At 52.1% G+C, this 27,549-nt stretch overlaps 2 protein-coding genes across 4 annotated transcripts; both read right to left on the reverse strand.

Annotated features, from left to right (window-relative positions):
- Nucleotides 1-18,221, reverse strand: ODF4 (outer dense fiber of sperm tails 4). Its single transcript, XM_070394670.1, has 9 exons — nucleotides 18,183-18,221; nucleotides 17,489-17,605; nucleotides 16,850-16,907; nucleotides 6,763-6,808; nucleotides 6,029-6,324; nucleotides 1,170-1,343; nucleotides 700-834; nucleotides 424-514; nucleotides 1-40 (listed from the first exon to the last, which is right to left on the reverse strand). Exons 1-9 carry the CDS (start codon nucleotides 18,219-18,221, stop codon nucleotides 1-3), a joined length of 996 nt encoding a protein of 331 aa, XP_070250771.1.
- Nucleotides 16,744-27,293, reverse strand: ARHGEF15 (Rho guanine nucleotide exchange factor 15). Of its 3 annotated transcripts, XM_070393856.1 has the most exons (17): nucleotides 27,199-27,293; nucleotides 26,790-26,936; nucleotides 24,454-25,109; nucleotides 23,846-24,178; nucleotides 23,578-23,632; nucleotides 22,720-22,775; nucleotides 22,411-22,622; nucleotides 22,139-22,299; nucleotides 21,877-22,029; nucleotides 21,622-21,751; nucleotides 20,393-20,467; nucleotides 20,197-20,289; nucleotides 19,951-20,111; nucleotides 19,714-19,866; nucleotides 19,495-19,577; nucleotides 19,279-19,383; nucleotides 16,744-18,531 (listed from the first exon to the last, which is right to left on the reverse strand). In XM_070393856.1, the coding sequence occupies exons 3-17, from the start codon at nucleotides 25,058-25,060 to the stop codon at nucleotides 18,380-18,382; spliced, it is 2,529 nt and encodes an 842-aa protein (XP_070249957.1). In that variant the 5' UTR covers nucleotides 25,061-25,109; nucleotides 26,790-26,936; nucleotides 27,199-27,293; the 3' UTR covers nucleotides 16,744-18,379. The 3 variants fall into 3 exon arrangements, with proteins under 3 accessions (XP_070249957.1, XP_070249958.1, XP_070249959.1); XM_070393857.1 differs by lacking the exon at nucleotides 26,790-26,936; XM_070393858.1 differs by lacking the exons at nucleotides 26,790-26,936; nucleotides 27,199-27,293 and adding an exon at nucleotides 26,667-26,700.
- Nucleotides 27,294-27,549: the final 256 nt, after the last annotated feature.

The raw sequence follows: 27,549 nt of genomic DNA on the forward strand, positions 1-27,549 counted from the left end.
TTAATTCTTGAGAGGTATTTGCCCGTCCGTGTACAGGGTGCTGTGGGAGAGGTTGGGCAGGTGTGGGGACCAAAGGGTGCCAAAAGGCTCCTAGGTAGAAAGAATTCGGAAACAAACTTGTTCTTTCTCCCTTCCTCTCCTTCTTCAACAACTGCCAGAGATAATAAATAAAAGACAATTTATTCCACGTTACCCAAACTGCAGGCAAAGCGGGTCCAAAATCCTTGCTTTCGAATGATTTGCAGTGAGGAGGGCTGAACTCCTTAAGGGTTGTGGGGAAGAATGAGGAGGGTGAGCCAGATCAAAGACAGACTTGGTGCCAGGGGTTCAGAAAAGCTTACAGAGATCCCTTGCCTTGTTCAGATCCCAGGCTTCTTCCCAGTCGACACAGATGTCTGAGACCCTATACTCAGCGAACCTGACCTGCTGCTGCTGCTGCTGAAGGACAGGGTGGAAGACGCGCTGCTCAGAATCAGACTCCAGAACCTTTTATTGTTGAAGTAGCAGAGGAACGCTGGGAAAAGACAAGGGGATGGGGGAGAGGAAAGTCAGAGAGTGGAAGGAAAGTGGCAAGCAGGGTGAGCCCCAAAGGAAGTCCCTGAGAACCCATCCCTGTGACGGTCAGCCACCTCGCCACACTTTCTCTGCCCTGACCCGCACCCACGTCCCCTCCTTCCCAGGGCCCTCCAGGACACTCACCACAGATGAGATATAAGATAAACACCGCCCAGCCAATAAAATAGCTCCACCCGATGTGGATTGAAAAATTCTTCTCCACCTCGTAGAGCCAGACATCAATCGGAAACAACAGGAGGCCAGAGAAAAGTAAGGCAACTAGGAGACAGGAAGCAGAAGGGTCATTGCCACCCGCGGATCCCATAGGGACTCTTCCTCATCTGCGGTGCCACAGCCACAAACCACGACTCCCATGAGCGCACACAGAGTCCATGGCCCCAGAGGTTCCTGGGAGTCAACCCCTCGCTCCCACCACTCTAGTGACCAGGAAGTGATGGAAACCCATTTCCAGCCAACAACTACCAGTTCTACCTGTTCTGTGTTCCCACCGCCCACCAAGCCCCTCCCCAACGGCCAGAGAAAGGACGGGGGAGCAGTGCCGGGGAAGGTGGGGTTCGGAGACACTGAGGGTCTTTCCCAGAACGAAGGGGCACCTTCACAGACGCTGATGATGCACCCGACCAAGCCGAAGAAGGGCACTCGCTGCAGCCCAGGGATGTACGGCAGGTACAGCCAGATGGTGAAGAAGAAGCCCAGCATCAGCGACAGGCTGAAGGTGATCTTGGCCACCCCGAAGAACGGGTGCTCTGTCCACAGCTCCAAATTGTCTGGAGAAAAGGAGGAAACAGGATAAACTTAGGGATCCGCAAGAAGACACGCCATCATCCACAGAGCCAATCTGAGAAAATGCTCAGGCCCGTTAGTAACCAAAGAAACACACACTTGCGATAACAAGGAAATATCGCCTCTGAGACAGGCAACGGTTTTTTTTTTTAAATATATTTTATTGATTTTTTATAGAGAGGAAGGGAGAGAGATAGAGAGCTAGAAACATCCATCAGCTGCCTCCTACACATCTCCTACTGGGGATGTGCCCGCAACCCAGGTACATGCCCTTGACCGGAATCGAACCTGGGACCTTTCAGTCCACAGGCCGACGCTCTATCCACTGAGCCAAACCGGTTTCGGCTAGGCAACGGTTTTTGATGGAGGTTGTTTGGCGATCCTAACCGTATAAAATCAAATCCCTCAATAGAAAAAATAGGCAAAAAACTCGAGCTGCCATTCTCAAAGAAGAAAGTCCAAAAAACACAGGAAGCTCAACACAAAGAAATGCAAATTAATTGTGATTGTTGCTGTTAAGCCTCACCCAAGGCTTATTTTTTCCCACTGATGTTTGTTTGTTTGTTTGTTTAAGAGGGAGTGGAAGGAAGGGAGGGAGAGAGAGAAACAGACTCATCGATTGATTGCCTCCTGCCCTCGCCCCAGCCTGGGGCAGGGAATAAACCTGCAACCCAGGTATATGCCCGTGACCAGGAATGAACCTGTAACCATTCTGTGGGCAGGCCGTCGCTCTAACCACTGAGCACACCACCCAGGGCAAAATGTGATTTTAAAAATCTATTAAATTAGAAAAGATCAAGACAAAAGTGATGGTATCTAGTGTAGGAAAGGATTTAGAAGAAAGAAGTACTATCACATACTACTAGTAGGCGGCATTTCTAGTAAGTGATATGGCATAAAATAAAAAGAAAAGAAAAGAACAACAAAAAAAACACCCTAAATTGGTAAGCCCTTTGACCCAGAAATGTTTCTTTTTTTTTTTTTTTAATATATTTTATTGATTTTTTACAGAGAGGAAGGGAGAGAGATAGATAGTTAGAAACATCGATGGGAGAGAAACATCGACCAGCTGCCTCCTGCACATCTCCCACGGGGGATGTGCCCGCAACCCAGGTACATGCCCCTGACCGGAATCGAACCCGGGACCTTTCAGTCCGCAGGCCGACGCTCTATCCACTGAGCCAAACCGGTCTCGGCCAGAAATGTTTCTTTTCAGAATTTACATTAAGGCAATCATCCAAGATCACACTATAAAGTATATACAGAGCTCTTCTTTGCAGAGATATTTAAATGTACAAGAGATTTGTTAAATAAATTAAAGTGTACCCACACATTGGATTATTATATGTTCATTAAAAATGATGATATGGCCCTAGCCTGTTTGGCTCAGTGGAAAGAGTGTCAGCCTGCAGACTGAAGGGTTCTGGGTTCGATTCCGGTCAAGGGCATATACCTCAGTTGCAGGCTCTATATCACAGCCCTGGTTGGGGAGTGTGTGTGCAAAGGTAAGCAATCAATATGTCTCTCTCACATTGATGTTTCTCTGTCTCTCTCTCTTTCTCTCCCTTCCATTCTCTCTAAAAATCAATGGGAAAAAATCCTCAGGTGATGATAAACAAACAAAATGATGATAAGACAGCTGATTGTCTCTGAATAGAGTGTTTCTAGGAAGAAAGGAGAAACAGGAGGCTCATTCACTATATAATCTTCTGCATGTTTTGAATTTTCACTCTGTTTATATACTACCTAATCAGATAAATTGTAAACATAGGTGATGCTATAGAATAATTATTTAATGATATAAGTAAATGCTCACAACTGAAAAGTGGAGTTTGCAATACAGGGCATGTAGAATGATTACAATTTTTAAAAATAATAGACATTTATTAAAATAACATAATACATGTAAAACCTATATAATTTTATTAACCAATAAATGCAATAAAAAGTAAAATAAAAATATATCTATATTTCTGTATTTATTTTATGTATACATACACACAAAAGGCTGGAATTAAATCCATTGTAATGTCATTGTGATTATATCTGTGTGGGGAATTTTAGGTGATTTTTATTTTATTTTTTAAACTTTCTGTATTTGTCCCCAATAACTATGCAATTTTTTTTCTAATTAAAAGTTACACATTTTAAATTTAAATATATATATTTAAAGAATAGTGTATTGATTTTTAGAGAGAGAGGAAGGGAGAAAGACATAGAAACATTTATGTGAGCACAACATTAATCAACTGCCTCCTGCACCACCCTAGGGTGATCTAGCCTAAAACCCAGGCATATGCCCTTGACCAGGAATCAAAACAGCAATGTCCTGGTACTCAGGACAACACCCAGTCAATCGAGCCACACCAGCCAGGGCTAAATATATATGTTTAAATATATATATATTTAAAGTTAATAGTCATTGCTAGCAAAGATACAAGGAAACAAGACTTCTCATACATTATTAGTGGAAGTATAAATAGCTATCATACTTTTTGAAAGCAACACGGAAAACATTATTAAAAGCCTTAAAATATTTATACTATTTGACCCAGTAAACCCACTTTGGGAAATCTATACCAAAGAATTAATATTGCCGAAACTGGTTTGGCTCAGTGGATAGAGCGTCGGCCTGCGGACTGAAAGGTCCCGGGTTCGATTCCGGTCAAGGGCATGTACCTGGGTTGCGGGCACATCCCCAGTGGGGGATGTGCAGGAGGCAGCTGATTGATGTCTCTCTAATCGATGTTTCTAACTCTCTATCTCTCTCCCTTCCTCTCTGTAAAAAATCAATAAAATATATTTTTAAAAAAAAGAATTAATATTAAACACAGAAAAGCTTTATTTTGTTGCTTCCATTTTCCTCAAATATAAAGTTAGAAATGCATTTGCCAAGAATAAGAAAATAAAATAGTTGAGTAAGAGGTGATAAATTTATTAAGTTGAACACTATAGTTACTTATAATAAGAAAATGTTTATTATATTGCATAAAGATAAATTTTAAAATAATATAAATTAAATAAAAAAATAAAAGATATAAAATTATTTAGAAGAATAAATACATCTAGGTACGAGTCATGTAAAATGTGTTCAATTTTTTTTTTAAAGCCTAGAAAAAATTGAGTCTCAACACACTGCTACTAGTGGCTGCCTTTGAGCAGCACTATAGAGCAAGTTGGGTGCTTACATTAGTTTGGGAGCCAGACACACCTGAGTTATAATTGTAAACATGCCATTATTAGGTTGATCCATATGAATTTGCTCTTTTTTGTAGGTGAAAAGCAGTCAAATATTGTCCATTTCATGTGGTTAAACCTAATAGCTTTATGACCCTGAGCAAGGTTCTTAATTTGAGTCTCAATTTTTTCATCTATAAAATAAGAATAATTGCCCCATCAGGGTTGAGGATTCAATTAACTAAATAAAATAAGTGTATAATAAATAATAGCTTTTGTTTCCCCAAATGTATCGTAATGAGGGTGTATTACTTTCATAATGGAAGAAAATAATAGCAATGTGACTTTAAAATATATATGTGTGTGTGTGTGTGTGTATATATATATATATATATATATTGACTTCAGAGAGGGAAAGGAGAGGGAGAGAGAGACAGAAACAGCAATGGTGAGAGAGAATGATTGATTGGCTGCCTCTAGCACACTCCACCCTGGGGATCAAGCCAGAAACCCGGACATGTGCCCTGACCGGGAATCGAATCATGGGTTGACGCTCAACCATGGAGCCACCACACCAGCCGGCTACGTAACTTTTTTTGAAAATGTTAATGACAATGAAGAAAAGGAAATGGGAAGGTCAAAGGTTCTGGTTTTCCAGGAGATCTGAGAGAGGAGGCCCAAATCTCCAGGGGAGAGGACAGCATGCTGTGAGATTAACAAGCACGGGGAATGAGGCACCTGCAAGAAGCCAGGACAGGACGGAGAGGGCAGGGAAACCAGATGTGGAAACCCGGAACTGGCCCAGAAAAGCAAAGCCTGAGCCAAAGGCAAGAACAGCTGCTGGGACCAGGGCGGGAGGGAGAGCGTTCTGGGGACTCCTCCCAAAACTCTGGGTACGCAAGCCTAGAGAAAGGAAATCTCACCCTGATGGGCTCTTCTCCCAGGATCGTGGTGAAGGATGTGATTGATGGGTGATTCACATGCCCTGCGAGTCCAGGCCCCTCACAACATCTTTCTAAGTACAGACTTGACTGCAAGCCTTAAAAGCATGAACACTTTCCACTGAAGGGCCAGGTAAGTCAGTCTGGCCAGGCTGGGGGAGGAAAAATGATCCTTGGCAACCTCAGGGCCAGTGGAGTCATCTTGTGGGCCAACACAGTGAGGATGATAGAAGGAAGGGAAAGAATACCAGGGTGGCGCTAACCGGTTTGGCTCAGTGGATAGAGCGTCGGCCTGCGGGCTCAAGGGTCCCAGGTTCGATTCCCGTCAAGGGCATGTACCAGTAGGAGGTGTGCAGGAGGCAGCTGATCCATGTTTCTCTCTCATCGATGTTTCTAACTCTCTATCCCTCTCTCTTCCTCTCTGTAAAAAATCAATAAAATATATTTTAAAAATAAGAAGGAAAAAATAAAAAGTATACCGGGGTGTAAATGGAGAGGCCAAGGCAGACTGGAGGCCTGGAATGGGATTGGGGGGGTGGGGGGGGTCTCACCTTCCTCATCCCTTGAGGAGAAGCAGGTCTGGAAGATGCAGATCTGCAGGAGCCCCCGGGACATGACGTGGGTAGATGTGTAGATGTGCTCTGTGACATCCGCAGGCCAGCGCTTGAAGAAGCGGATGGTGGAGGGGTACAGCCACGCTTTGGAGAAGGCCATGATCAGCATCAGGGACAAAGCGATGAGGCTGAGCACCGAGGCGAGCACCTGCGCCTTCCAGCGGGAGGTGTGTGCAACTTTCCATTTCAGGGGCAACAGCGAGTCCCGGTGGCGGTACAGCACCCTGTTTCTGCTGGGGAAGACGGCGAAGTCCTGCACCCCCTCTTCTTGTTCCGGGTTCACCTCTACCGCATCTTCCTTTTTAAGCACCCCCTTCCTTTCCATGTTTCTGAAGTTTATCACTTTCTCCTCACCCCTAACGCCCCCTATCCCAATCTTGAGCCTCCCCTGACTCCCCTTCTCTCCTCCACCCCATGTGGCCCCTTCCCTTCCTAGGCTCAGTTGTCCCTCACGTTCTAAATAATTTCATCAAGCGGAGCAGGTGCCACCATAGGGCCTGGCATCTGGGAAAGAACAACCCATCTGGCAGGACAGGGCCCCTAACTGCCATGGAATATTCCTGGGCGTCCGTTAAATGGGGGAGGGGCCCACGGCTTCACCCCCAGCTCCTTCTCCAAACACTGCTCCTCAGGTCTCAGCTCAGAGCTGTGGCTCTGAGGCCTCCCTTCACCTAAGAGCAATGGTCTCTGAGGGTCTCCTTTCCCTTCCCATTTCGCCTGCCCTGACACCAACCTCAGATGCTCACTGATGGAGCAGGAGGAGGGAGAAGAAGTTTGTCCCCAGGAAAACATTTGGAAATGTCTTCCAGAGGTGTAATCAACCTCACTACTTACCCTACCCCTCTCCCCACCGCTCCTCACTTCCAGTCAACAGTGGCCATTCCCTTCCCTCTTCTATCTTTCTTTTTACCTTTTTTTTTTTTTTTTTTGCAGCCTCAGAAGGGGGAGGGTAGGATAAGGACAGGGTATGTGGGTGTCATAAAAAAATCTGAGAAGATTTTTCTAATCTCTCGTTTAAGTTATAGGAAAAGAAATCTGAGTCACCCGTGGCAGCCCGGTTGGTTATAGGGGCTCCGGACCTCACTTAGCTCCTGGATTCTCATGAGGAGAAAGCCTTTCACATTTGGGTGTGAATTTGAATCCCGCCAGAGCTGGTTTGCTTTGTGGAGACAGTGACACGTGGTGAAGCACACAGGCTGTAGGGTGTGAACGCTGAGCTTTCCTCTTAACAGCCTCGTGAACCTACATGAGCCAGAGCTTCTTTATGCCTCCGTTTACTCGTCTGTAACACAGGGACAATAATACTTGTCTTGGTTTGAGTGTTGAATGAGAGAAGGAACAAAAAAGCACTCGTTGGTTCATAGTAAATTCCCAGAAAGTGGTAGTTATTGTTGTTAAATTATCGTTTTAATTATTTTTGTGCTCTTTCACTAGAGAAGGAAACAAAAACACAGAGGTTTTTGACAGACTTCCTGGCGTATCAGTGGCTGTAAATGAGGGAACAGAACCTAAATGAAGTAAAAGGTGAGTTAATCATGAATCCTGAGGTCATGTGCAGAGCTGCACGTTGGGGACGGTTGGAATCAGGAAATCACATACTGGCAGTCCAAGATCGCAGTGCTGTCATGGTCGTCATGGTTGGGTGAGGCCCCACTTCCAAGTCGCAGACTTCTCGCTGTGTCTTTACGTGGGGATAGGGAGCTCTGTGGGGTCTCTTTTACTAGTGTAAGGGCACTAATCCCATTCATAAGGGCTCCACCCTTATGACCTAATCACCTCTCAAAGGCTCACATCCTAATACTATAAATCTTGGGGTAGTTTTCCAACATATGGATTTGGGGGTGCACAGACATTCAGGCCATAGCACTCTGACTCTGGTCTTCCTTCTCCCACAATATCTTGCTCTTCCTCTGCAGACCAACCTCCTTCTCTCCTCTGGTCCATGTAGTGAGAAATGTGGTCCTGACACCTGCGGAGAGCAGCCACAGTGTTTGGACAGGTTCAAGCCTCGGACTAATGAGAGGGCACAGTCCTCTCATGGCCACGTGCAAGCCCCAGCTTGGAGGGCAAAGTCCTCCCAGCACAATGATAGCCAACAGCTGTAGCTATAAGCTTGAACCTATGGTCCGAACACGTGGCCCCATATGTCTGAGTGATGTGGGCTTGATAGAGTTCAGGTGCATGTAAATGAGTAGGATTGAAACCCACGAGAATGTTGTAAACATCTTGACCACGTCCTTACTTTGCCTCGTGGAAACTGGCTATAAAATAAAGACACGGCTTGTAGTCCATGGCGCTGTCACTAGCTCTCCATCAGAGAGGCTCTCCATCAGAGGGGACAGCGTCCCACCCAGACCCAGCTTTCTTCTCTTGTCTGTCTTTTCTCTATCCTTCACCGCCCCCACTCAGGCTCACCGAACCTGGCTGAGCTGGCTCAGCACATAAGGCGCCCAACATGGGGCTGAGTATGCCATGGCCGTGCAGGCTCACCACAGACACTTAAGCTATTAACCTTTGGTTGTCAAAGAGAAGACCTCTCAGTCTTTTTTTTTTTTTTAATATATATTTCTTTATTGATTTCAGAGAGGAAGGGAGAAGGAGAGAGATAGAAACATCAATGATGAGAGAGAATCATTGATTGGCTGCCTCCTGCACACCCCACACTGGGGATGGAGCCCGCAACCCAGGCATGTGCCCTTGGCCGGAATTGAACCTGGGACCCTTCAGTCCGCAGGCTGACGCTCTATCCACTGAGCCAAGCCGTCTAGGGCGAAACATTCTTTGGCCCTGCCAGGGACAAGTGCCATCCCTAGAACAATCAGCCATGGTCAGGGACACCCGGATGTGGAGGCTGACCCATGAACTACTGACAGAAAGGGAGTTGGTGAACAAATTCCCTAGCTTCCTTGCTCATGGGTCGGGATAACTCTCTTCTACACTAGTAGGGGGCAGTGATGGACGAAGGGGGTGCTGGGCCTACTGGGACTGACATTCATATAGAGCTGGTGACCATCAGGATTGTGTTTCCTTCTTTGGCTCTGTTTCAGTTTTTCCTGGAGTTCCTAAGAGTTTCTAATCATAATAAACAGTTCCAATAGCAATGCAAAACAACATGGAAGAATCTTGGAAATACGACGTTTCCTGAAAAACAGAACTCCCAGAAGACTACATTGTAAACATTTTTATAGAGCTCATAAACAAACACAACTGAACAGAACATTGTTTATGCATACATGCTATTATGAGTGCATGGCTTTTTGTAAAAGCAGTGGAATGATAAACACAAAAAATAATATTGCCTCTCTCTCAGGGGGAGCAGGGGAATGGGACAGGGAGGATTACATTGGCACATGCACATTACTGGCACTAGGTTCCTGGTGCCTGATTTGGGTGAAAGGTACATGGTATTATCGTAGAATCATTTATAACTAACATATATTTCATATAATCCTGTGAATCTATCCAATATTGTTTCTCAAAAGGTAATTAAAACAGTTCAAGAAAGGAAATGTAATCTCAATGATTACTAGCTCTGCATTGAAAGATATTTATAAGTCACAATACATAAGCTAAACACTGTTAATTGAGTTTCAACTTTTAGAATCAACAGATGGACAAAGCACGGAAGGCTTAACTATTGCTACAAAGGTAAACATAGCTGTTATCAGCTTTGATGTTGCCCAAGTAAAAGCCTAGCCGAGGTAAACGGAAGGTGGAAAGAGGAGAAGAGAGCTGAGGGGAAGGGTGGGGGGCCCGACAACAGGGTCTCTACGTAAGGCTGTGTTACCTGTGCTCTGCACAAGAGCACACGGCTGACGGGGGCAGTGAGAGCTGAGCTCCAGGCTGCATGTTGCTTGACAAGCCATGGCCCCGATAGGAGGGCTCCACTGGAAGAGGCCTTTGGTTCTCTATTTACCCCACATCTATTCCGAGGGGCTGTCTTTTGGCCACAAGGTGAAAGGCACAAAGGCGCCTTCCTGGCCAACTATCTTACAAGGCTGTGTAATCAGTGAGAATTCTTTGGTTGCCAACACAAACACAAACTAAGTTAGGAAAAAAGGAGTGTATTGGGGCGATGCTGAATAAACACAGGCTCAAAGAGGAAGCGGAACACCCAGGCCTAGAACTAAGCAGGAACCAGAGGAGCATGGGAAGGTGGATGCTCGCACTGACAACCAGCAGAACCACGTGGACTTTCGGAGGAACCGTTTTCCAAAAGAAAGGAAGCCAAGCATTCAAAAAGTAATTGTTGTGTCATAAATCATCAAATGAGATACAGGACGCCTTCATAAGCCAGAGGGAGGTGTCTCTTCCAAATCTCTGAGCCCAGACATAGAGGAAGTGGCTTGTATTTATACCTTTTGAGCGTCTTTGTTTGCAGGTTTCACTAAGACCTCCGTGTAGGTTATTGTTACAGTTAGTTTGTAACCTTGAATACATAATGAGTTAGTAGTTGGAATTATTATCAGTATTAGTCTATTTTAGTCTATTACATTAGACGGCTAGCTTGCAAGGTCAGACAGTTAAGTTTATCTTTTTCTATTATTTGAACTAAAAAACAAAGTCATTTTACAGAATAACAGACTGTCTTAAAGAGACAGTTTATTTATAATGACAGAGTTTACAGGACTAGGGACTATCTAGCAATAGCAGAGAGTTTTAAACAGCAGGTTTTTGTTTTTTTTATACCAGATGGAGGTTACTATGCTTCATAATAACTTGCTCGCACAGGTGGGGAGGACAGCCAGAATGGAGTGCAAGGCTAGGAGGTTTCTGAAAAGGAAACTGCTCACCATCCCATCAGTGAGGACAGGTGCCTGGACATCCCTTATGGCAGCGGTTCGCAACCGGTGGGTCGCGACCCCTTTGGGGTCAAACGACCCTTTCACAGGGGTCGCCTAAGACCATTGGAAAACACATATATAATTACATATTGTTTTTGTGATTAATCACTATGCTTTAATTATGTTCAATTTGTAACAATGAAAATACATCCTGCATATCAGATATTTACATTGCGATTCATAACAGTAGCAAAATTACAGTTATGAAGTAGCAATGAAAATAATGTTATGGTTGGGGGTCACCACAACATGAGGAGCTGTATTAAAGGGTCGCGGCGTTAGGAAGGTTGAGAACCACTGCCTTATGGGCTGTAGCCCCTCAATGACTGTGGGCAAAGCCGACCTGGAGAACATGGCCTTGGGCTTACACAGCCTCATCAATCACTCCTTGACTGTCCATGTGGACTTGCTTTGCTGCCTGCATGACACTCAGAAACAGTCCCACTCCAGGCCAGCTCACCCCAATACACATGAGTGTGGCTCTCCTGGCCTCGAGCTCCCAGGCCCCCGGCATTCTGGGATAATTCAGTGGCCAGAGACCACACGCTGGAATGTTCCCTCGCCTTTGCATCTGTGAAAGTATGCACCCATCTTTCTGTGGCCTGGTGGTGATGGTGTGTTCCACAAACTCTAAAGTGTGTGCTGATGACTGGGCAGCTCCTTAAAAGGCAGATGCCTCGCCTGTAACAAGGTCCCGGGTGATGCCCAGGCTGCTGGTCCGAGGCTCACTCGCGGAGTGGGGAAGCTGTAGAAGACCCCCCACAATGTCTCGTCACCTACAGGGTTTGGCACACGGGGAAATGATGGGCAGATCTGCTTGTCAGTGTGTGTCCTGCTTGCTTGGCTCTGTCTCTACCTCTGCGGGAAACTTCGTTGCCTTTTATGTACCAACTGAACAGAAGTGGGAAGAAAAACAAATTACTGCGGGAACAAAAAAGCAGAAAGTGACTGCAAATTAAGAATTCCTGCCCTGACCGGTTTGGCTCAGTGGATAGAGCGTCGGCCTGCGGATGCAAAGGTCCCAGGTTCGATTCCGGTCAAGGGCAGGTACCTTGGTTGTGGGCACATTCCCAGTGGGGCGTGTGCAGGAGGCAGCTGATCGGTGTTTCTCTCTAATCGATGTTTCTAACTCTCTATCCCTCTCCCTTCCTCTCTGTAAAAAATCAATAAAATATATTTTAAAAAAAGAATTCCTGGGCAACCCGCTTGGGACCCCTCTCTGCTACAGAGAGCTTTGTTGCTTTACCTTCTCTAATAAAATCCTGTCTTGCTAAAAATTAAAAATAAAAAGAATTTCTGCTCTGAAAAACACAGTTAAAAGGATGAAAATACAAGCCACAGTCTGGAAAAAAATGTTTTCAAATCACATATCTGCTAAAGGAATTATCCAGAATATATAAAGAACTCTCAAAACACAATAAGAAAACAAACCACCCAGTTTTTAAAAGGCCAAAGGATTTGAACAGACACTTCACCAAAGAAGATATTCAAGTGGCCAATAAGCACATGAAAAGATACTAAGTACCATTAGTCATTAAGAAAACACAGATTAGCCCTGGCCAGTATAGCTCAGTGAATAGAGCGTCGGCCTGCAGACTGAAGGGTCCCAGGTTTGATTCTGGTCAAGGGCACAGGCACAGGTTACGGGCTCAATCCCCAGTAGGGGGCATGCAGGAGGCAGCCAATCAATGATTCTCATCATTGATGTTTCTATTTCTCTCTCCCTCTCCCTTCCTCTCTGAAATCAATTAAAATCTATTTTTTTAAAAAAAGAAAGAAAACACAAATTTAAAACCACAATGAGAAATCAGAAACATCAATCAAAAAAGGATATATGCACCCCTATGTTCATAGCAGCACAATTCACCATAGCTAAAACAGCCTAAGCGTCCATCAGCAGATGAATGGATTAAAAGACAGTGGAACATCTACACAATGGAATACTATGCTGCTGTAAAAAAGGAGAAATTCTTGCCATTTGCAACCATATGGATGGACCTGGAGAGCATTATGCTAAGTGAAATAAGCCAGTTGGAGAAAGATAAATATCACATGATCTCACTCATTTGTGGAATATAATGAACAAAATAAATTGATGAACAAAAATAGATCCAGAGACACAGAAGCATCGAACAGACCCTCAAACCTCAGAGGGATGGCAGGGGAGGAGGGTTAAGAGATCAACCAAAGGACTTGTGTGCATGCATATGAGCATAACCAATGGCCACAGACAGTAGGAGGGTTTTTGGGTTTTTTCTGAGTTGTCTTACATTTAATCGATCAATATTACAAAGTGTTCATGCTACATACAACCTCATAACATCCAGGGGTGTGGGTGCCTATAAAAGGGGGGACTTCCGACCTCTGTCCTACAGGGGGGCTCGCCGGCCTGGCCTCCTGCGAGGTCAGGGGCTGTGGACGCTTGACCCGCAAGCTTCCGAGTGCTGAGCACGGAGCCCAGCTCCTCCAGGCCTTCCCGTGAGCTGCGCGTCAACCTGCGTGGCAGGTGGGGCCTTTGCGGGCATAGCCGTGAGCAGGCACACGCCACGAGAGAGCTGACTCAGGGGCGCAGGGCCTGGCCTGGGCTCAGGCGTGTTGGCCCCGCTGCCTGGCAGCCAGAGGCGCACAGAGCTGAGGGAGGAGAACGAGAAGCATATAACATGAGTGGCTGGGGAGGGAGGAGCCGGCAGGGAGAGGTCAATGGGGGGAAAAGGAGACATGTGCAATACTTTCAACAATAAAGAATTTAAATAAAAAAATAAAACCACAATGAGATACCACTACACACCTATTAGAATGCCCAAAAAAAAGGAAATAAAATTATTTTTTCTTTTACATTGCTCATGTTTGTCAGCTTTTAAAAATGATTTATTATTTTTATCATTCTAAATAAAACTCACTTTTGTACCCAATTTTTAATTCATGTTTTGTATTCTTTTTCTTTAGAAGAACCCCATAAAATCGGAATTCAACCCAACCCCTTCCCACACAAGGCAGCTTCAGATTTCCAAAGGTGGATCGAGTGGGAGATTTCAGCAGTGAAGGGGAGGGTGCTTCCGGGGGGCTGGAGACCGGGGGGTAAGCAGACGAGTGGAAAGGAGAAAGGAGAAAGTTGGGGCAAAGGAGAAAGGAGAAAGTTGGAGATGCGGCTCCAGGTGGACTGCGGAGCCGTTTGGGCTCAAGCACTAAGGCCAGGCTGAGCTCCCGCAGACAGACGTTCTTGCAGAGAACAACGGGAAACGTCTACCCCACCTCCGATGCTGGGGAATTGGGATCGGCCAGCTACACGCCGGCCCTGGACCTCGGGGAGTTCGGGGCCACCTGGAGAGATCGCGGGCGGGCGAGTGGGGCGCGCTGGCCGCAGTGGACCGCAGGCGCAGGACCTGCGCCTCGACGTCTGAAGGACTTCTCGGTGGGGGCGGCCACCCCAGGTCCTGCCTCGCGTGGGAGGCGAGCGCTGAGAACCTGCAGACCCAGCTCGGCCAGAAGACGTGCCAAGGCCGGGAGCTGGAAACCAGTGTCGCCAAGTAGGTCTGGGTGCACCGCGGACCCGGCCTGGGCGCGGCGGGGCGGGGGGGCGGGGCCTGACCTGGAGGCGGGGCCAAGCCAGGAGGCGGGGCCACAAGGGGCGTCCACGTTAGAACCCAAGGGAACCTCCGGGAGTTGTCTCCCTTTGCTCCCGTAGCTCCCGTAGCTCCCGTTGCTCCGGCCCGAGACTTTCTCGGGCCGCTGGCGGGTGGAGAGCCGCTGGTTTGCAGAGGGCGTGCTGGGAGCCAGGTCGGGCGGCCTCCGGGGTTTGTCCGGCCGGTGGAGGGACGGTCGGAGGAGACCTACTCCTGCACCGGGCGGTCTGCCTGGCTGGTGACTGGCCAACCCGAAAGCGGGAACCAGCAGGTACCCCGGTAGCTGAAGAGAGAGGCGAGTCCTGCGAGGAAGGAGGGAGGAGAGAGAGAGGAGCTTTCGGGAAGGGACAGAACCAGGCTGCAGGGCTGGGAAGGATCTCAGCAAGTGGGCTGGAGGGCCTGTGGGGCAGAAGGAGATGGCAGGGGGCTAGCGAGCAGGCTAGCGCCTATTGCTTGTGGTCACGATTGCGACCCGCCTCCGCTCACCGGTCACAATGGCCACAACGATGCGGACCCAGAGGCCATAGAAGGGCCAGTGCAAAGAGAGGTCAGCGCCCTGTCCTATCTGCATTATCACTGAATCCCCATATATGGAGGCCACAAATATGAGGAGCAGGACTGTGGGATGGAGAGAGCACATTCTGACGAGAGAGAGAGAGAGAGAGAGAGAGAGAGAGAGAGAGAGAGACTCCCAATGGGCCCGGCTTCCCACCCTGTCCTCCCAGGCACCCCACCTCCCAAGACACAGCTGTGCCTCCCCGGAGCCTATGAAAATATGAGTTTCTTCCACCTCCCCAGCATGATAGAATGTGAAGGCACGGAGTGATGGCAGCTTCAGGACCCCCCAAATGGGTCAATGAACCTCTCTACCACCTGGAACGTTGGTACTGACCCCTGCCACCCCCACCACCATGCCTGGAACACCAGACGGGGCAGCACTGGGAGACGTCTCCCATGAACCCTCCTCCCACACCTGCGAGGAAGCTGCAGAAGGTGACTCAGAGGGGCAGGAAGGGTGAGGAGCACCACAGGATGGAGAGGGTGCCGGGCCAGCAGGAGTAGAACAGGTGTATGACAGAGAGGTACATACCTGGTGGAGGTGTGCAGGGGGTGGAGGGAGAGGATTCATGACTCGCCAAGTTACCTACAGCCCCCGGTACCCCCTGTACCACCCCATCATTCCCCCTCTGTCTTCCTTACCCCAGCCCCAGCCCTTTGCCCATCCACTTTCTCCACATTCATGGTGGTCTCACTGCCCCACATCCACCCCTCTCCCACATAGCTGTTCTTCATGCCCCTCGCCCTCTCCGACAGGCCTGCCGAATGCACACCCCTCCCGGACTGCACGCACTCACTTGTCACCCCAAAGGGGCTCTAAGATAACAGAAACAGACTGTCCCCTCTCCTTCCTGTCTTTCCCGTCTCTTCTGGAACATGTGGTTGTATTTTATGTGCCTTTACATCCCAAAACAACTCTTACCTGGTCTTTGTCTTCTAATTACCCCATTACTAGGACACCTAAAGGGGGGCCTGGGGGCTTCCTCAGTGGCAGGGCTCAGGGAGGGGTTGAGAAGGAAGTACCATAGATCGGTCATATGTGTAGCTTTGTGTGAGCCTCCGATATCTGTCTGTCTGTCTGTCTGTCTGTTCCTCTGAGTATCAGAGAGAGAGAGAGAGAGAGAGAGAGAGAGAGAGAGAGAGTTTGGTGGAGAGAGGCTCCCCAAGCAGGAAACTTGAAGGAGCAGGTGCACCCCCCCCCCCCCACGGCCACTACCTTCATTTCCTGGACTTCAGTCCCTTTGATGCTCTTTGCACAGATCTTCCCAGGGCTGCTTCCTTCTTGTCATTTGGGTCTCAGCTCAAATGTTACCTCTAGGATCTTCTCCAAAGCCCTTCCCCCCCACCCCCCCCGCCCCCCCCACACACACACGCACGCACACGGGGTATTCTATATCACAGCCCTTGCTGTATTTTCCCCATAGCTGCTGCCTGGTTTTATCTTGCTTATTAAATTGTTCACAATTGGAAATTGTTCTTTCCACCTGGCCCCAAACCCAGAATGTCCTCCTTGAGGACAAGGCCCTTGTGTTTTCATCCCCGTATCCCCAGGTCTTAGAACAATGCCTGGCACATGGAAGGCATCAGGAAACAGGCGTAGAATTGATTGAATTAAACACAGCGATGCTTGGCTGCTCAGGAAAGACCTTTATTGCCGACTGCCCTCTTTGTCCTGCTCCCTGCATCTTCATCCCCTGCTGGAACCCTGGCGCTGCCCTATCTTCTCCCCCCACCTGCAGGAGCCTTCCACCCCAGCATCTGCAAATCCACCACCACCGCAGCCTTGGATCCCTGGGCAGGGAGGAGTGGGCTGACACGCTGGAGCCTTGAGCCTAGTCTCCAAGCCCAGTTCCCAGCAGAACTGACCTCTGCTCTGGAAGAATCCCTTTCCAGCCAGCCCCACCCCCCTTATAAAGCCACAGTGGGAAACCACTGCTCCTTTAAGCACACAGTCCCCCAAAGAGCCTCAATACAGCTCCACCAACATTTATTGCAGGTTTCTCATAGGCCAGGCACAGCGCTCGGTGAATCTCCAAAGTCACAGACATGCCAATGCCTGTGCCTGTCTCCCTCTGAGTCTCCGAGAGTCCCTGCGCCTCCTGTGGTCAGCGTGGCAGTTTCTGTCCTGGGCAAGTTTCTGTGCACGAGTGAAGGGAAGGGGTGATGGCCTAGCTCAGAGAAGGCCTTGTGCTAGACCTGGGCCCCACTCGCCGGCAACTGTCTGCTCCATCTGTCCGTCCCTCAGCTCCTTGTGGCATCGCATGGGGGCCACTTCTCATCCAGAAGCAGACCCTCTCCATTCTCTGCCCACGGCTTGGCCCCACGTCTCTGTGAGAGGACCAGGATGAAGGCAGGAAGGCCCAGCGGCTCACCAGCAGGCCCATGATCCACAGCTTCCGTTTCTTCCGCTTCTTGGGGTCCAAGGCCAAGGCTAGACGCTGATTACAGTTCAGTTGGGTGCTTTCCCAGCAAAGATTACAGACGCCAAGCTTTGGGGCAAGGAGAAGGGCTTGTGGGCTTCAGGGGCCCTCGGGCCCCAGCTACTGGCCGTCTTCAGAAGTCCCTTGGGCTCCTCTGCCAGGCTGCTTGTCTGCTCCATAACATCACCCTCCAATTGTCATGGGACTCTGGCCTCCAAGAGTCCCAGATCCCAGGGCTCTCAACCCAGCTCTGGCCTCTGGCTGCCAAGCCACACCCAGCTCATTCTCCTCTGGCACTCAGGCCTGGGGTCTTTCTCAGAGAGAATAATAGTTAAAATGGGGCTGAGGGAAGAACTGGGGAAGTCAATCATCTGGGAGAAGGCAAGATCATACACATACCACACTCACAGATACACACACACACACACACACACACTCTCCGAGAAAAACACACTGGACTCTTCTAGAAGAGAAAACCTGGCTTGAGAGGACATAGGAAACACCCTGAGAATGAAATCTAATACTTCTTCGATTCAAAGGGCAGGACTGGCTGTTGCTCTAGAACCAAAGAGAGTCGCTACTGATCTCTTGGGTCCAGATCAGCCGCTCTGTACTAAGCCTCTGTCTCCACTGGCCACACACTCACACCAGCCTCGTTCTCCCTCACTGCCTGGGCTCTGACCATCCTGTTCTCATTGGCTGCCTTGTCCTGAAGCTTGGTCCCTATTGGTTGGCACTAGAGGTAGTATTTCCACTGACAGCGAATCCAATAGATAGATGAGCTTTGTCCTCTCTGCGCCACGCTGCCAGCTGTCCCCTCCTGCGCCCCCTCCCCAGCATGCATTAGGATTGGGGGGCACTGGTGTTTCCTGAAGAGGGTCCAGCAGCCTCCAGGAGCCTCTGGTGCTGGCGAAGGTGCCTCCTCCTTTCATGTTCCCCTGTGACTTCACACACCAGTTGGGCAGGGAAGGCCCCGGGAAGGCCCTTCAGCCAGCCTGGAGAAAGAGAGAAGGGGCCCCAGGGGAGCCAGGGAAAAGGGCAGTTCAGGAGGGAAAGGAGGCACCATGGGGTCTAGTGTCTCAGGGTCATGGTGAGAACCAGGAGCATTGGTAGAAAAGCCACTGGAGGTGACAATATCCCCAAAGAGGGTCAGGGGCACTCCTTTGTCAAGCCCTGCAGTGGCTGCTCATCCCACTCAGAGTGGAAGCCCGAATCCTTGCAGGGCTCTCTGAGGACCCACAGGATCTGGTGCCTGTTATCTCTATGGCCTCGTCTGCTTCTCTCCCTTCTCCTCGCTCCCTCTAGCCACACATGCCTCCTTACTGTCTCCTAAACACATCAGCCACAGTGCCTTCCGCTGACTCTAGTCTCTGACTGGAACCTTCTTCCTCTGGACGCCACGTGCCTTAATTGCTCAGCTCCATCAAGTCATCGCCAACACGGTGCCTCCTCGTGGAGGTCCACCTCAGCCTTCCTGTCTAAACCTGTAACCCATCCAGCCCTGGGACGCCTGCCCTCCTTGACTGCTGCACTTTGGTTTTTGCCATACACTCATCACCTTCAGACGCACTATATGCAATTTACTTTTTATCTTGTTTGTTCTTTATTGTTTCTCCTCCACTAGAACGCATGCTTTGCAGCACAGGGATATCTGTGTGTTTGGTTCACAGCGCCTAGAACAGAGAGCAGCCCCTCCCAGGTGCTTAATACTTACTGAATGAAGAAATAAAAGACTCGCTCACCTTCAGGGCTCTTGTGTAGGTGCTTGGGGGGAGCCCTGGACTCCAGACTCTGTCCCTCAGTCTTGGCTGGTGTCGAAGGCTCTGAACACAGATCCTGGGAACATTCTGGTTGGGGTTGGGTGACATTACAGCAGGATCAAGACTATATTTAGTTTCTCCCCCATATTTCCCCTTAAGATTCACTTTTCCTTCCTTCTCCCTCTAGGGGTTACTCACCACAGTCCTCATAGATGGTGTCTGGGGAGCAGGGAAGGGGGCCTGGGGTGGGGAAGGCTCCCAGCCAGCGCTGCATGTCTGATCTGGTGGGACAAGGGAGAGTCCCAATTGACCCAGGAGATCCTACCGGGGGTTAGGCAGGGGCCACAGAGGAGATTGGGGAGGAGGTGGTAGGCTCTGAGAGGTCAGGTCAAGGCCCCTTTAGGAGACACAACTCACAGGGAGGAAGCTTGGAGTAGCCGTTGGGTGGGGCGGCCCTGGTGGTTGCTGAGAAGGGAGAGGCGGAACGTCGGGGGTCCAGATGGGTCCGGAACCTGCTGGGCCTGGACCAGGGAGCGATGGGCATAGTCCAGCACCTGTAGCCGCTGCCCACTGCCCAGTGGAGAGGAAGTTCAGAAGGAGAGCAGACTCCTCCTCCCCACCCCTGCCTGGCCTCCCACCCTCCCTGGAACCCACCTCTTAGGCTGTGTGATGAGCAGCAGGTCACTAAAGAGCAGCAGGCAGAGGGGAGTGAAGCGGGGGCGCGAGGTGAAGAGCATGCCCCCTCTCCGGCACCCTAACTCCGTCAGCTCCCCCTGCAACTCCAGGCGCCTCGACCAGGAGACCAGGGGCAGGGCCTGGGAGGGAGCAGGGAGGAGGTTCTGGCTTCTTCATCGCAGAAAATGGGGAAAGGGATGGTGGGGAGTCTAGACAGAGGCTGACCTTGACTTTGTGGAAGCGCAGCCTCTGGGTGAGCCGGATCAGCTCCTCCGTCTGCTTCATGCGCCCCACCTCAGCACTGCAACGCTCAATGATCTGGGTGAGGGGAGCTCGGTCACTCACCCCTACTCCCTTCCTCCCTTCCCTCTCCCTGACCCCCTCCTCGCCTTCCCGGGCCTCAGCATCCCCCGCAGCCCACCTTGCTGATAGCACCCAGGGCCTTCTGGGCATTCTCCTGGCGGCTGGACCCCTCCTCTGTCTGATGGAGGATGTTCTGAGGACAAGGAGGAAGGGTGACTGGGCCCCTGCTCTGCAGCCCTGGGGTTCAGAGGGGCTGCAGCTCAGAGGCCCCTTGCCTGGCTTGGGAACATGCTCAGTTTGGGGTTCACAGGGCTGAGGAACCAGCCTCAACAAGGCTGAGAGACCTCACCACTCACTGTCTGCCTAACTCTGAGCAAGTCATGTTACCTCTCTGAGCCTCAGTTTCTGCATCTGTAAATTGGGGGCAATACCCACCTAGCCTACCAATGGAGGATTCAGCAACGTAATATATGTAAAGCACTTAACAAAGTCCTTGGCACACAGTGAGTGCTGAAAAGAAGGGTGCTGTTATTTTAATAATTACTAACCACAACTATTAGTAAAAACAATGAAGCACAGTGGTTAGAGTGCCTGGAATTAAACTTTGTCTCCATCAGTGATTATCTGGATGACCTGGACAAGTTATTTAACCTCTCAGAGGAAGGGAGAGGGAGGGAGAGATAGAAACATCAATGATGAGAGAGAATCATTGATTGGCCGCCTCCTGCACGCCCCCCTACTGGGGATCGAGCCCGCAACCCAGGCATGTGCCCTTGACCGGAATCAAACCTGGGACCCTTCAGTCCACAGGCCGATGCTCTATCCACTGAACCAAACCAGCTAGGGCTCAACCTTTTATCTTTTAATTCAGTATCACACCCAGCTCAGGAGCCTTTTTAGAAATGTAATACCACAGATATGCTGTACATCTTTTATGTACCAGGGCCCTTTGAAGTACCACAACCATTGGAATATTTAGGATATTTTTTACCTCCCAAAGAATGAATTTTGCCTCCTTGGGCGTGATATCACCCCACTGGGGAGGTATGCAGTGAGAGGTACAGCTGAGGTGACCACCACATTCCCTCTGAGACCCAGAGAGGGAAAGGGACTTGCCCAAGGTCAGTCAGCCAGTTCCTGGCAGAGCCAAGCGGAGAACTCCTGCCTCTAGCCAGAGGTCCATTTCCCGCGCCCAGCCTGCTCCCTGAGACCTGTGAGTAGCTCCAGGCAGAGTCCGGCGGGTCCTGGACTGAGAGGCCCCGATTGGGTCTGATTTAGGGAAGCCCCGTGCTCATGGCGGGGTGGGAGATGGCGATGGCGGGGCAGGAAAGGCCCGGCCCACGGTACCTGCAGCAGCATGCGGAGCCGCGTGATGCGCTGAAAGGGCAGCAGCAGGAAGGACGGCAGCGGGAGCCGCTCGCACTTGGGGAGGCTCTGCAGCCGGCGCAGCTCCGCGGAGAAGCGCACGTTCGTGTCCCTGCAGAAGCAGCGCAGGCCGCTGGAGTGGGCCTGGAGGCCCGGGTCCCCCCGCCTGCCCGGGCCGGACCCCCCTGCACCCCGGGCTCCCCACAGGTGTGACCCGGCCCCTGCCCTGGAGCTCACATAAGGCGGCTGTAGGTCTCCTCCTGGTACTGCTGGTTGCGCACGTAATCCACGTACACGGAGAAAGGGCCCACGGCGTGGGCGTGCACCACGTCGCAAAGGTCGTTGATGTGGGGGGAAGAGCGTACGCGGGACAGCAAGGCCTCCAGAAACCTGCAGGGGAGGGGAGCCGTCAGCGAAGGGGGGCAGAGAGCCAGGGGCCCTGGGACAGGCTGCTAGTTAAGGGGCGCTCCGTTGGCTGAGAGGGCAGCACCCCACTGACCACTCGCTGACTTCCTGGACCCTCTGCACGTTGGAGAAGAGGGTGTGGTGGTCGCGGGGGGTGAGCGTGTCCCGGAGCGCCTGGCTCAGCACGAAGGTGTCGGTCAGCAGCTGCAGGGAGCGGAGGTACGAGGCCTCGGAGGTCACCACCTCGAACAGGCTCTGCGGGGGAAGGGCAGGGGGGACGTGGAAAACTCAGTGCCCTGCCTGCCCGGGGCCCAGCCACCCTCCTGCCCGGGGCTGCCCCCCCCCCCCCGCCCCCCGTTACGCCACCTCCTGCATGCGCCTCTCCTGGGGGCTGAGCGTGTCCAGGAGGCCACTGGCTCGCACCGCCGGGAGCTCCTGCCACAGCGTGTTTCGAGGGCCAGGGAGCCCGGCGAAGGCGGGAGCGTCTCCAGGGTTTGTCGGAGAGGGACTCCCCTCCGCACTGACCCCCCACAGCTCCTCTGACAGCACGGCTGCGCGGTAGGTCTGGTACAGGGGTTCTGGAGAGCAGACAGCACATCAGGCAAGTCCAGTGCCCCGGAGCCCTTCTCCCAGCCTGCGGGTCACAGCAGGGACCCCCAGGCCCAGAGGCCTCACCATCCTGCAGGGGCACCTCCCAGTTCTGCTCCTTCAGCTCCTTCAGGCCCTCATCCCTGTGGAGAGAAGAAGGGATGGAGTCCCCCAGAGCCAACCCTGCTGCACACCTCCAGGGGCGCTATTCACATGCTGGTGTAAGGTTGTGTGTGGGGACCCTAGCGGCTCCCCAGACGAAACCCCAGATATTGTTATGTGCCTGTTGTATGGGAGGCCCTGACTCAGCGGGCTCCATTTCCTCCCGTTATCTCAGTGCTGTGTACCTGAGACTTCCAAGCCTTTACCTTTCCAGCCCTCTCACGTAGCAACCACCATCTGAAATGTTCTCTCTGTGGCTCCGTGAGACTCAGCATGATAAACCCAAACTCACACCTCCCCTTCGCCCGCCCGCAGCTCTGTCCCTCCTGTTCTGGTTACCACATACCCATTCCCCCAAGCTAAAACCCCAGGAGAACAAACACCAGTAAATGCTTGTTGAATGAATGAATGGGCTCAGATGAACTCTGATAGTGATGGGGAATCTAAGATCATTAACCAGCCCAGAGGACACTGAAGAGATCATTACAATAGAGGCTTAAGGTGGGGAACTAAAATGGAGCACTTACTAGGGACCGGTTCTTCACCAATGTTATAGTCTATGAAGTCGTTGGTATGCTTACCCCCATTTCACAGATGAGGAGCCTGAGACCCGGAAAGGTTAAGTGACTTACAGAAGGCCACATAGCTGATAGGGGACAGCGCTGGGATTGCTTGTCTCTAGAGCCCCAGGCCGCCTTCACTCCACCTTTGTGGAGGTGGGGCTTAGCAGGACCTGCAGAGTCGGCCCTCAGGTAGGAGTAAGGCGGGGAGGGCTGTTGGTACCTGCCCTCCATGGTTGCTGGAGCGTCATTCTGAGGGGCTTCATCTGGACTGTTCCCTAGAGAGCCCAGAGTGAAGAGAATAAATCCCCAGAACCCCCACCCGACTCCTGACTCCTGCCCCAGCAGAGACTGTTACCATAAAAACTACAACTCCCATCAGCCCTGGAGCTGCAGCTGGCAGAGAAACAAAACAAGCTCATCTGTAGAGCAAACTACCCCTCCACCCCTTCCCCTCCCAGCCAAAGGACCCGCTCTCCCAGGCCCTGTACCTGTTTGGCTTCCATCTTCAGAGGGCAGGCGGAGATCTGGCTGCGGGGGGTCCCCCGAGATGGTGGGGTCCTGCCTGACCCGAGTTGGTTTTGGGGGTTTGAGAGGTGGCAGGAGTTTGCGCTCAGCAGTGGAGCGGTAAGACGTGAGGACCACTGAGGGGTGACTGATGCTGGGAGGGTTGGGGCGGGAGCGGGAGGCCCGCAGTGGGGAGGCTCGGCAGAGGGCCTTGGGACCATCCTCACAGCCCCCCACGGGGACCCACCGGAGCTCTAGGCCAGGCCGGGCTACATGGCAGACACAGGGGCAGCAGGGCGGGCAGGCCTGGGCCGCATCTGTGGGAGACGAGGTGTCCTAAGGAAAAGACCCTTGGCCCCACACTGCCCCGGGTCCTTCCCCTTAACCTGCCCGGCAGCTGAACATGGCCCAGCCCCAGGCATCTACTCTTCATCACGGACTCTCTTCAAACTCCCAGAAATATGGAAATCAGATCTTCCAAACGTAAAATCCAGTGTTTAAAACGTAGCCCCTGAAAGGACCCAGCCTTAAACCATTGAAAACAATAAAAGATGAGCTGGATTGAGCCCCCCTCGCCCCATGAGATGCTTACCCGGTGCGCCATTCTCCTGGGATCCCCTTCTCCTGAGGCTGCCCCGGGGAGTCTCTCTCTCCCCATTCACATCCACGCCCCCCTGGGGAGCCGGCTCTGGTGCAGCCTGGACCCGGCCCTCAGTCCCCCATTCAAATTTGCCAGCCAGTCTCCGCACAGTGCCTGGGGCAGAGGCAGGGCCGTCCTGGGCTTGGCCCCGGGGGGCTGGGTGCGGCAGGGGCAGAGGTGTGCGGGGTGATCCGGAGGGTTTGGGTGGGGGGACTGGAGACCTGGGTGCGGGTTCTGGGGAGATGGAGCGCCGGGACACTGGACTGGGGGTGCTGGAAGGGGAGTCTGGGGAGGCCTGGGAGTCGAGGCTGGTTTTAGAAGCGGAAGGGGGCAGCAGGACAGGGGGCTTGAGGGAAGAGGCGGGGGGTTCCCAGAAGATGGGGGAGCACATTGGGTTGGGTGCATCATTGGAGGTGCCAGAAGGTTCTTGAGGAGAAGAGCCGTTGTGGGGGGGCCCAGGGGACTGGGCAGCCCGAGGTCGAGAGGGGGGGCGCGGGCGGATGATCCGAGGGGGCTTCTGCATAGGGGGTGTTGCTATAGGAAGAGACTGGTCTGACATCTTCCTTTGAGCTTTTCAAAGGAGTGGGGGGCTCTGCTGGAGTCATCCCCTGAGGAAGAGGGGGGGAGAAGAGAGAGAGACCCTCAGTGGCACCCCCTGGCCTGCCCTGGGTAGACGACGCCTCAAGGCAGCGGTTCTCAACCTGTGGGTCGCGACCCCTTTGGCAGTCGAACGACCCTTTCACAGGGGTCGCCTAAGACCATCCTGCATATCAGATATTTACATTACGATTCATAACAGTAGCAACATTACAGTTATGAAGTAGCAACAAAAATAATTTTATGGTTCGGTCCCAACATGAGGAAACTGTATTTAAAGGGCCAGAAGGTTGAGAACCACTGCTCTAAGCAGAGCTTATTTGAAAGCAAGTCAGCCATGATTTTGGAGTCAGGAGGGAAGGCTGCTGCGCTTCCTCTCCTTCCTGCTCATTCCCAGTCTTCTCTCTTCACCTCGCCCCCTCGCATTCCCGAGGCCCCTCGCAGGCAGCCTTGCTTGGCCCTCCCAGCCTCCCTTTCTCTCTGGCCTGTAGCTTCTGCAGCCACAGTCTGGATGGAGGAGACAGCGAGGCTGGGGTGGGGGTGCCCCAGCAGAGACCCAAGGCAGGGGAGGGGGCACAAGAGAAGGGGATCGGGAAGGGGAATTGAGCTTGCCAGTCTAGCCACACCGCCTCGGCTTGATGAGTTGTGTGTGTGTGTCCATAGAGTGTGCGTGCGAAGGTTTGTGAGTGTAGTTTAAGTGTGTGTGCTGTTTCCAGTGCTGTATGAAGGGGTGGTATGCAGGGGGAGAGTGGAATGCCGGGAACGGAGTGTGGTGGGAGAGGGTGCGAGGGTGGATGTGCTCCGAGCTGTCTGTGTGGGGACGTTCCCGTGTGTGAGTGTCTGCGCACACGCACGCCCGTGCAGGCGGTGGGGCTGCATCACTATTTCCCTGCTCCCGCTGGCCCTCCGCCCCCCATTTCCCAGTTCCTCTCTCCGGACTCTCCCTTTCCGGATTATTTTTAGTCTCCTTTTCCTGCCGTAAAGATTCCTGGAGCCTCTGACCCCAAGAGACCAGGAGGCCCCGGACATGGTCTCTCCTGCCCCGTCCTCTTACCCCTGCCCGCCCCATCCCGCCATCGGGTCACAGAGAAAGAGGCCCCAGTGGGAGCCTGGGTCCTGCCGGGATGCCTGAGGGTGGTGAGGAGGCCAGACTGAAAGCCAGAGCATGGGGACCTGGGCTCCACTTCCTCCCTCCGGGAAGGAGGCCGTAATTCTGAGAGGACCACAGGGTCAGGGCTGGGAGACGGGGGTGAGCCCCAGGAGTCAGCAGGAGAGTCAGACCCCCCCACCCCCGCCCCAGGCTCCAGATTGGGTTCTTGAGGAACGAGGCAGGGTGGGGGCCGGGGCCGTACACTGTGAGCCTTGCCGCTCAATGGCCTCTGTATCCTGGCAGGAAGCCCCTTATCAACATGACCCAGGCAGTGGCCTCCCCGGCCGGCCGCTCCTCCCCAGCTTTGCCCGCTCGGGGGTCTCGCCCCTTCTCAGGTACCTTTGTTTGCCGTTTACTTCCTCTCCCACCCCCCACACAGCCTCTCACAGGGACCCAGGTATTGGGCCCGAGCACTCACCCTCGAGTCCTCTCCACTCTCAGTCACCTCCTAGGGCTGAGTGAGTAGGAGCAGGAAACAGGAATCAAATCCTCCTCCCACCGGACACCCCCCCAAACCACACCACACTCCACATGCGCACACCAGGGCTCTGGAAGATGTGATGGACCCGTGTCCTGGGGTCCTGAGGTTCACAGGGCCTGGGGAAAGGCTGAAACCGGGGTGTGGACAGCCGGCTATTCTGTATGTGCACGTCCTGTCGGCATTGCTGTGCAGATGGGGGCTCCCGGGCTGGAGGTGAACAGGGGTGGGGTGAGGATGGGGTGAAAATGGCACGGGGCTGGGCTGACACCTCTGGCTCAGCTGAGGGATGGTGCGTGTGCTCCTCACGGCCTGTCTGACCACCTCTCCCACACCTCGCCCGGCTGCCTGTCACCATCGCTTCCAGCCTGTTCCCCGGGTGTGAGCCAGCCCACTGTGTCACACCAAGGGGCCCCTCCCCCGTGTCCCCCCCCCCCTGCCCCAACTCTGCAATAGCTCCCCCTGAATTTACCTTTATCTTTTTGGAAGTGGTTTCTATTTTCAGCCTGTCCTGCCTGCCCCTTGGAGCAAGGAGTGCGGGGCCAGGTCTCGGAGTGTCTGTTCCTGTGTTTCTGGGGCGGGAACTGAGGGCCCAGATTGAGATCTCAGCAGAGGAAGCCAGTTCCTCAGCCCCACCCGGCCATTGTGTCAGGCGTGAGTGTGTGAGTGTGTGTGAGTGTGTGTGTGTGTGTGTGTGTGCGCGCGCGCGGAGAAGGGATAGGGGGCGAGGGTGGAGGTGGAGAGGAAGATCTGAGATCTGTCTCTTTCAGGAGGATATGACTTTGCTGGGCCCCCTGCCTGTTCACCATTCTCCATCACTGTC

Source organism: Myotis yumanensis, unplaced genomic scaffold (assembly GCF_028538775.1).
Source record: "Myotis yumanensis isolate MYYU_CA2020_CCGP unplaced genomic scaffold, mMyoYum1.0.hap1 SCAF_16, whole genome shotgun sequence".
Lineage (NCBI taxonomy): Eukaryota > Metazoa > Chordata > Mammalia > Chiroptera > Vespertilionidae > Myotis > Myotis yumanensis.

Excerpts from the sequence above, each read along its gene's own strand:
- ODF4 (XM_070394670.1), bottom strand. The coding sequence starts at position 18,221 with ATGGTCAGAGCCCAGGCAGTGAGGGAGAACGAGGCTGGT. Across the intron at positions 1,344-6,028 it reads CTCCTCAAGGGATGAGGAAG|ACAATTTGGAGCTGTGGACA; the intron begins GTGAGACCCCCC and ends CCTTTTCTCCAG. Across the intron at positions 41-423 it reads TTCAGCAGCAGCAGCAGCAG|CACCCTGTACACGGACGGGC; the intron begins GTCAGGTTCGCT and ends CCTCTCCCACAG.
- ARHGEF15 (XM_070393857.1), bottom strand. The coding sequence starts at position 25,060 with ATGTCAGACCAGTCTCTTCCTATAGCAACACCCCCTATGCAGAAGCCC. Across the intron at positions 19,867-19,950 it reads CTCATCACACAGCCTAAGAG|TGGGCAGCGGCTACAGGTGC; the intron begins GTGGGTTCCAGG and ends TCCACTGGGCAG. Across the intron at positions 19,578-19,713 it reads CTACTCCAAGCTTCCTCCCT|ATCAGACATGCAGCGCTGGC; the intron begins GTGAGTTGTGTC and ends TTGTCCCACCAG.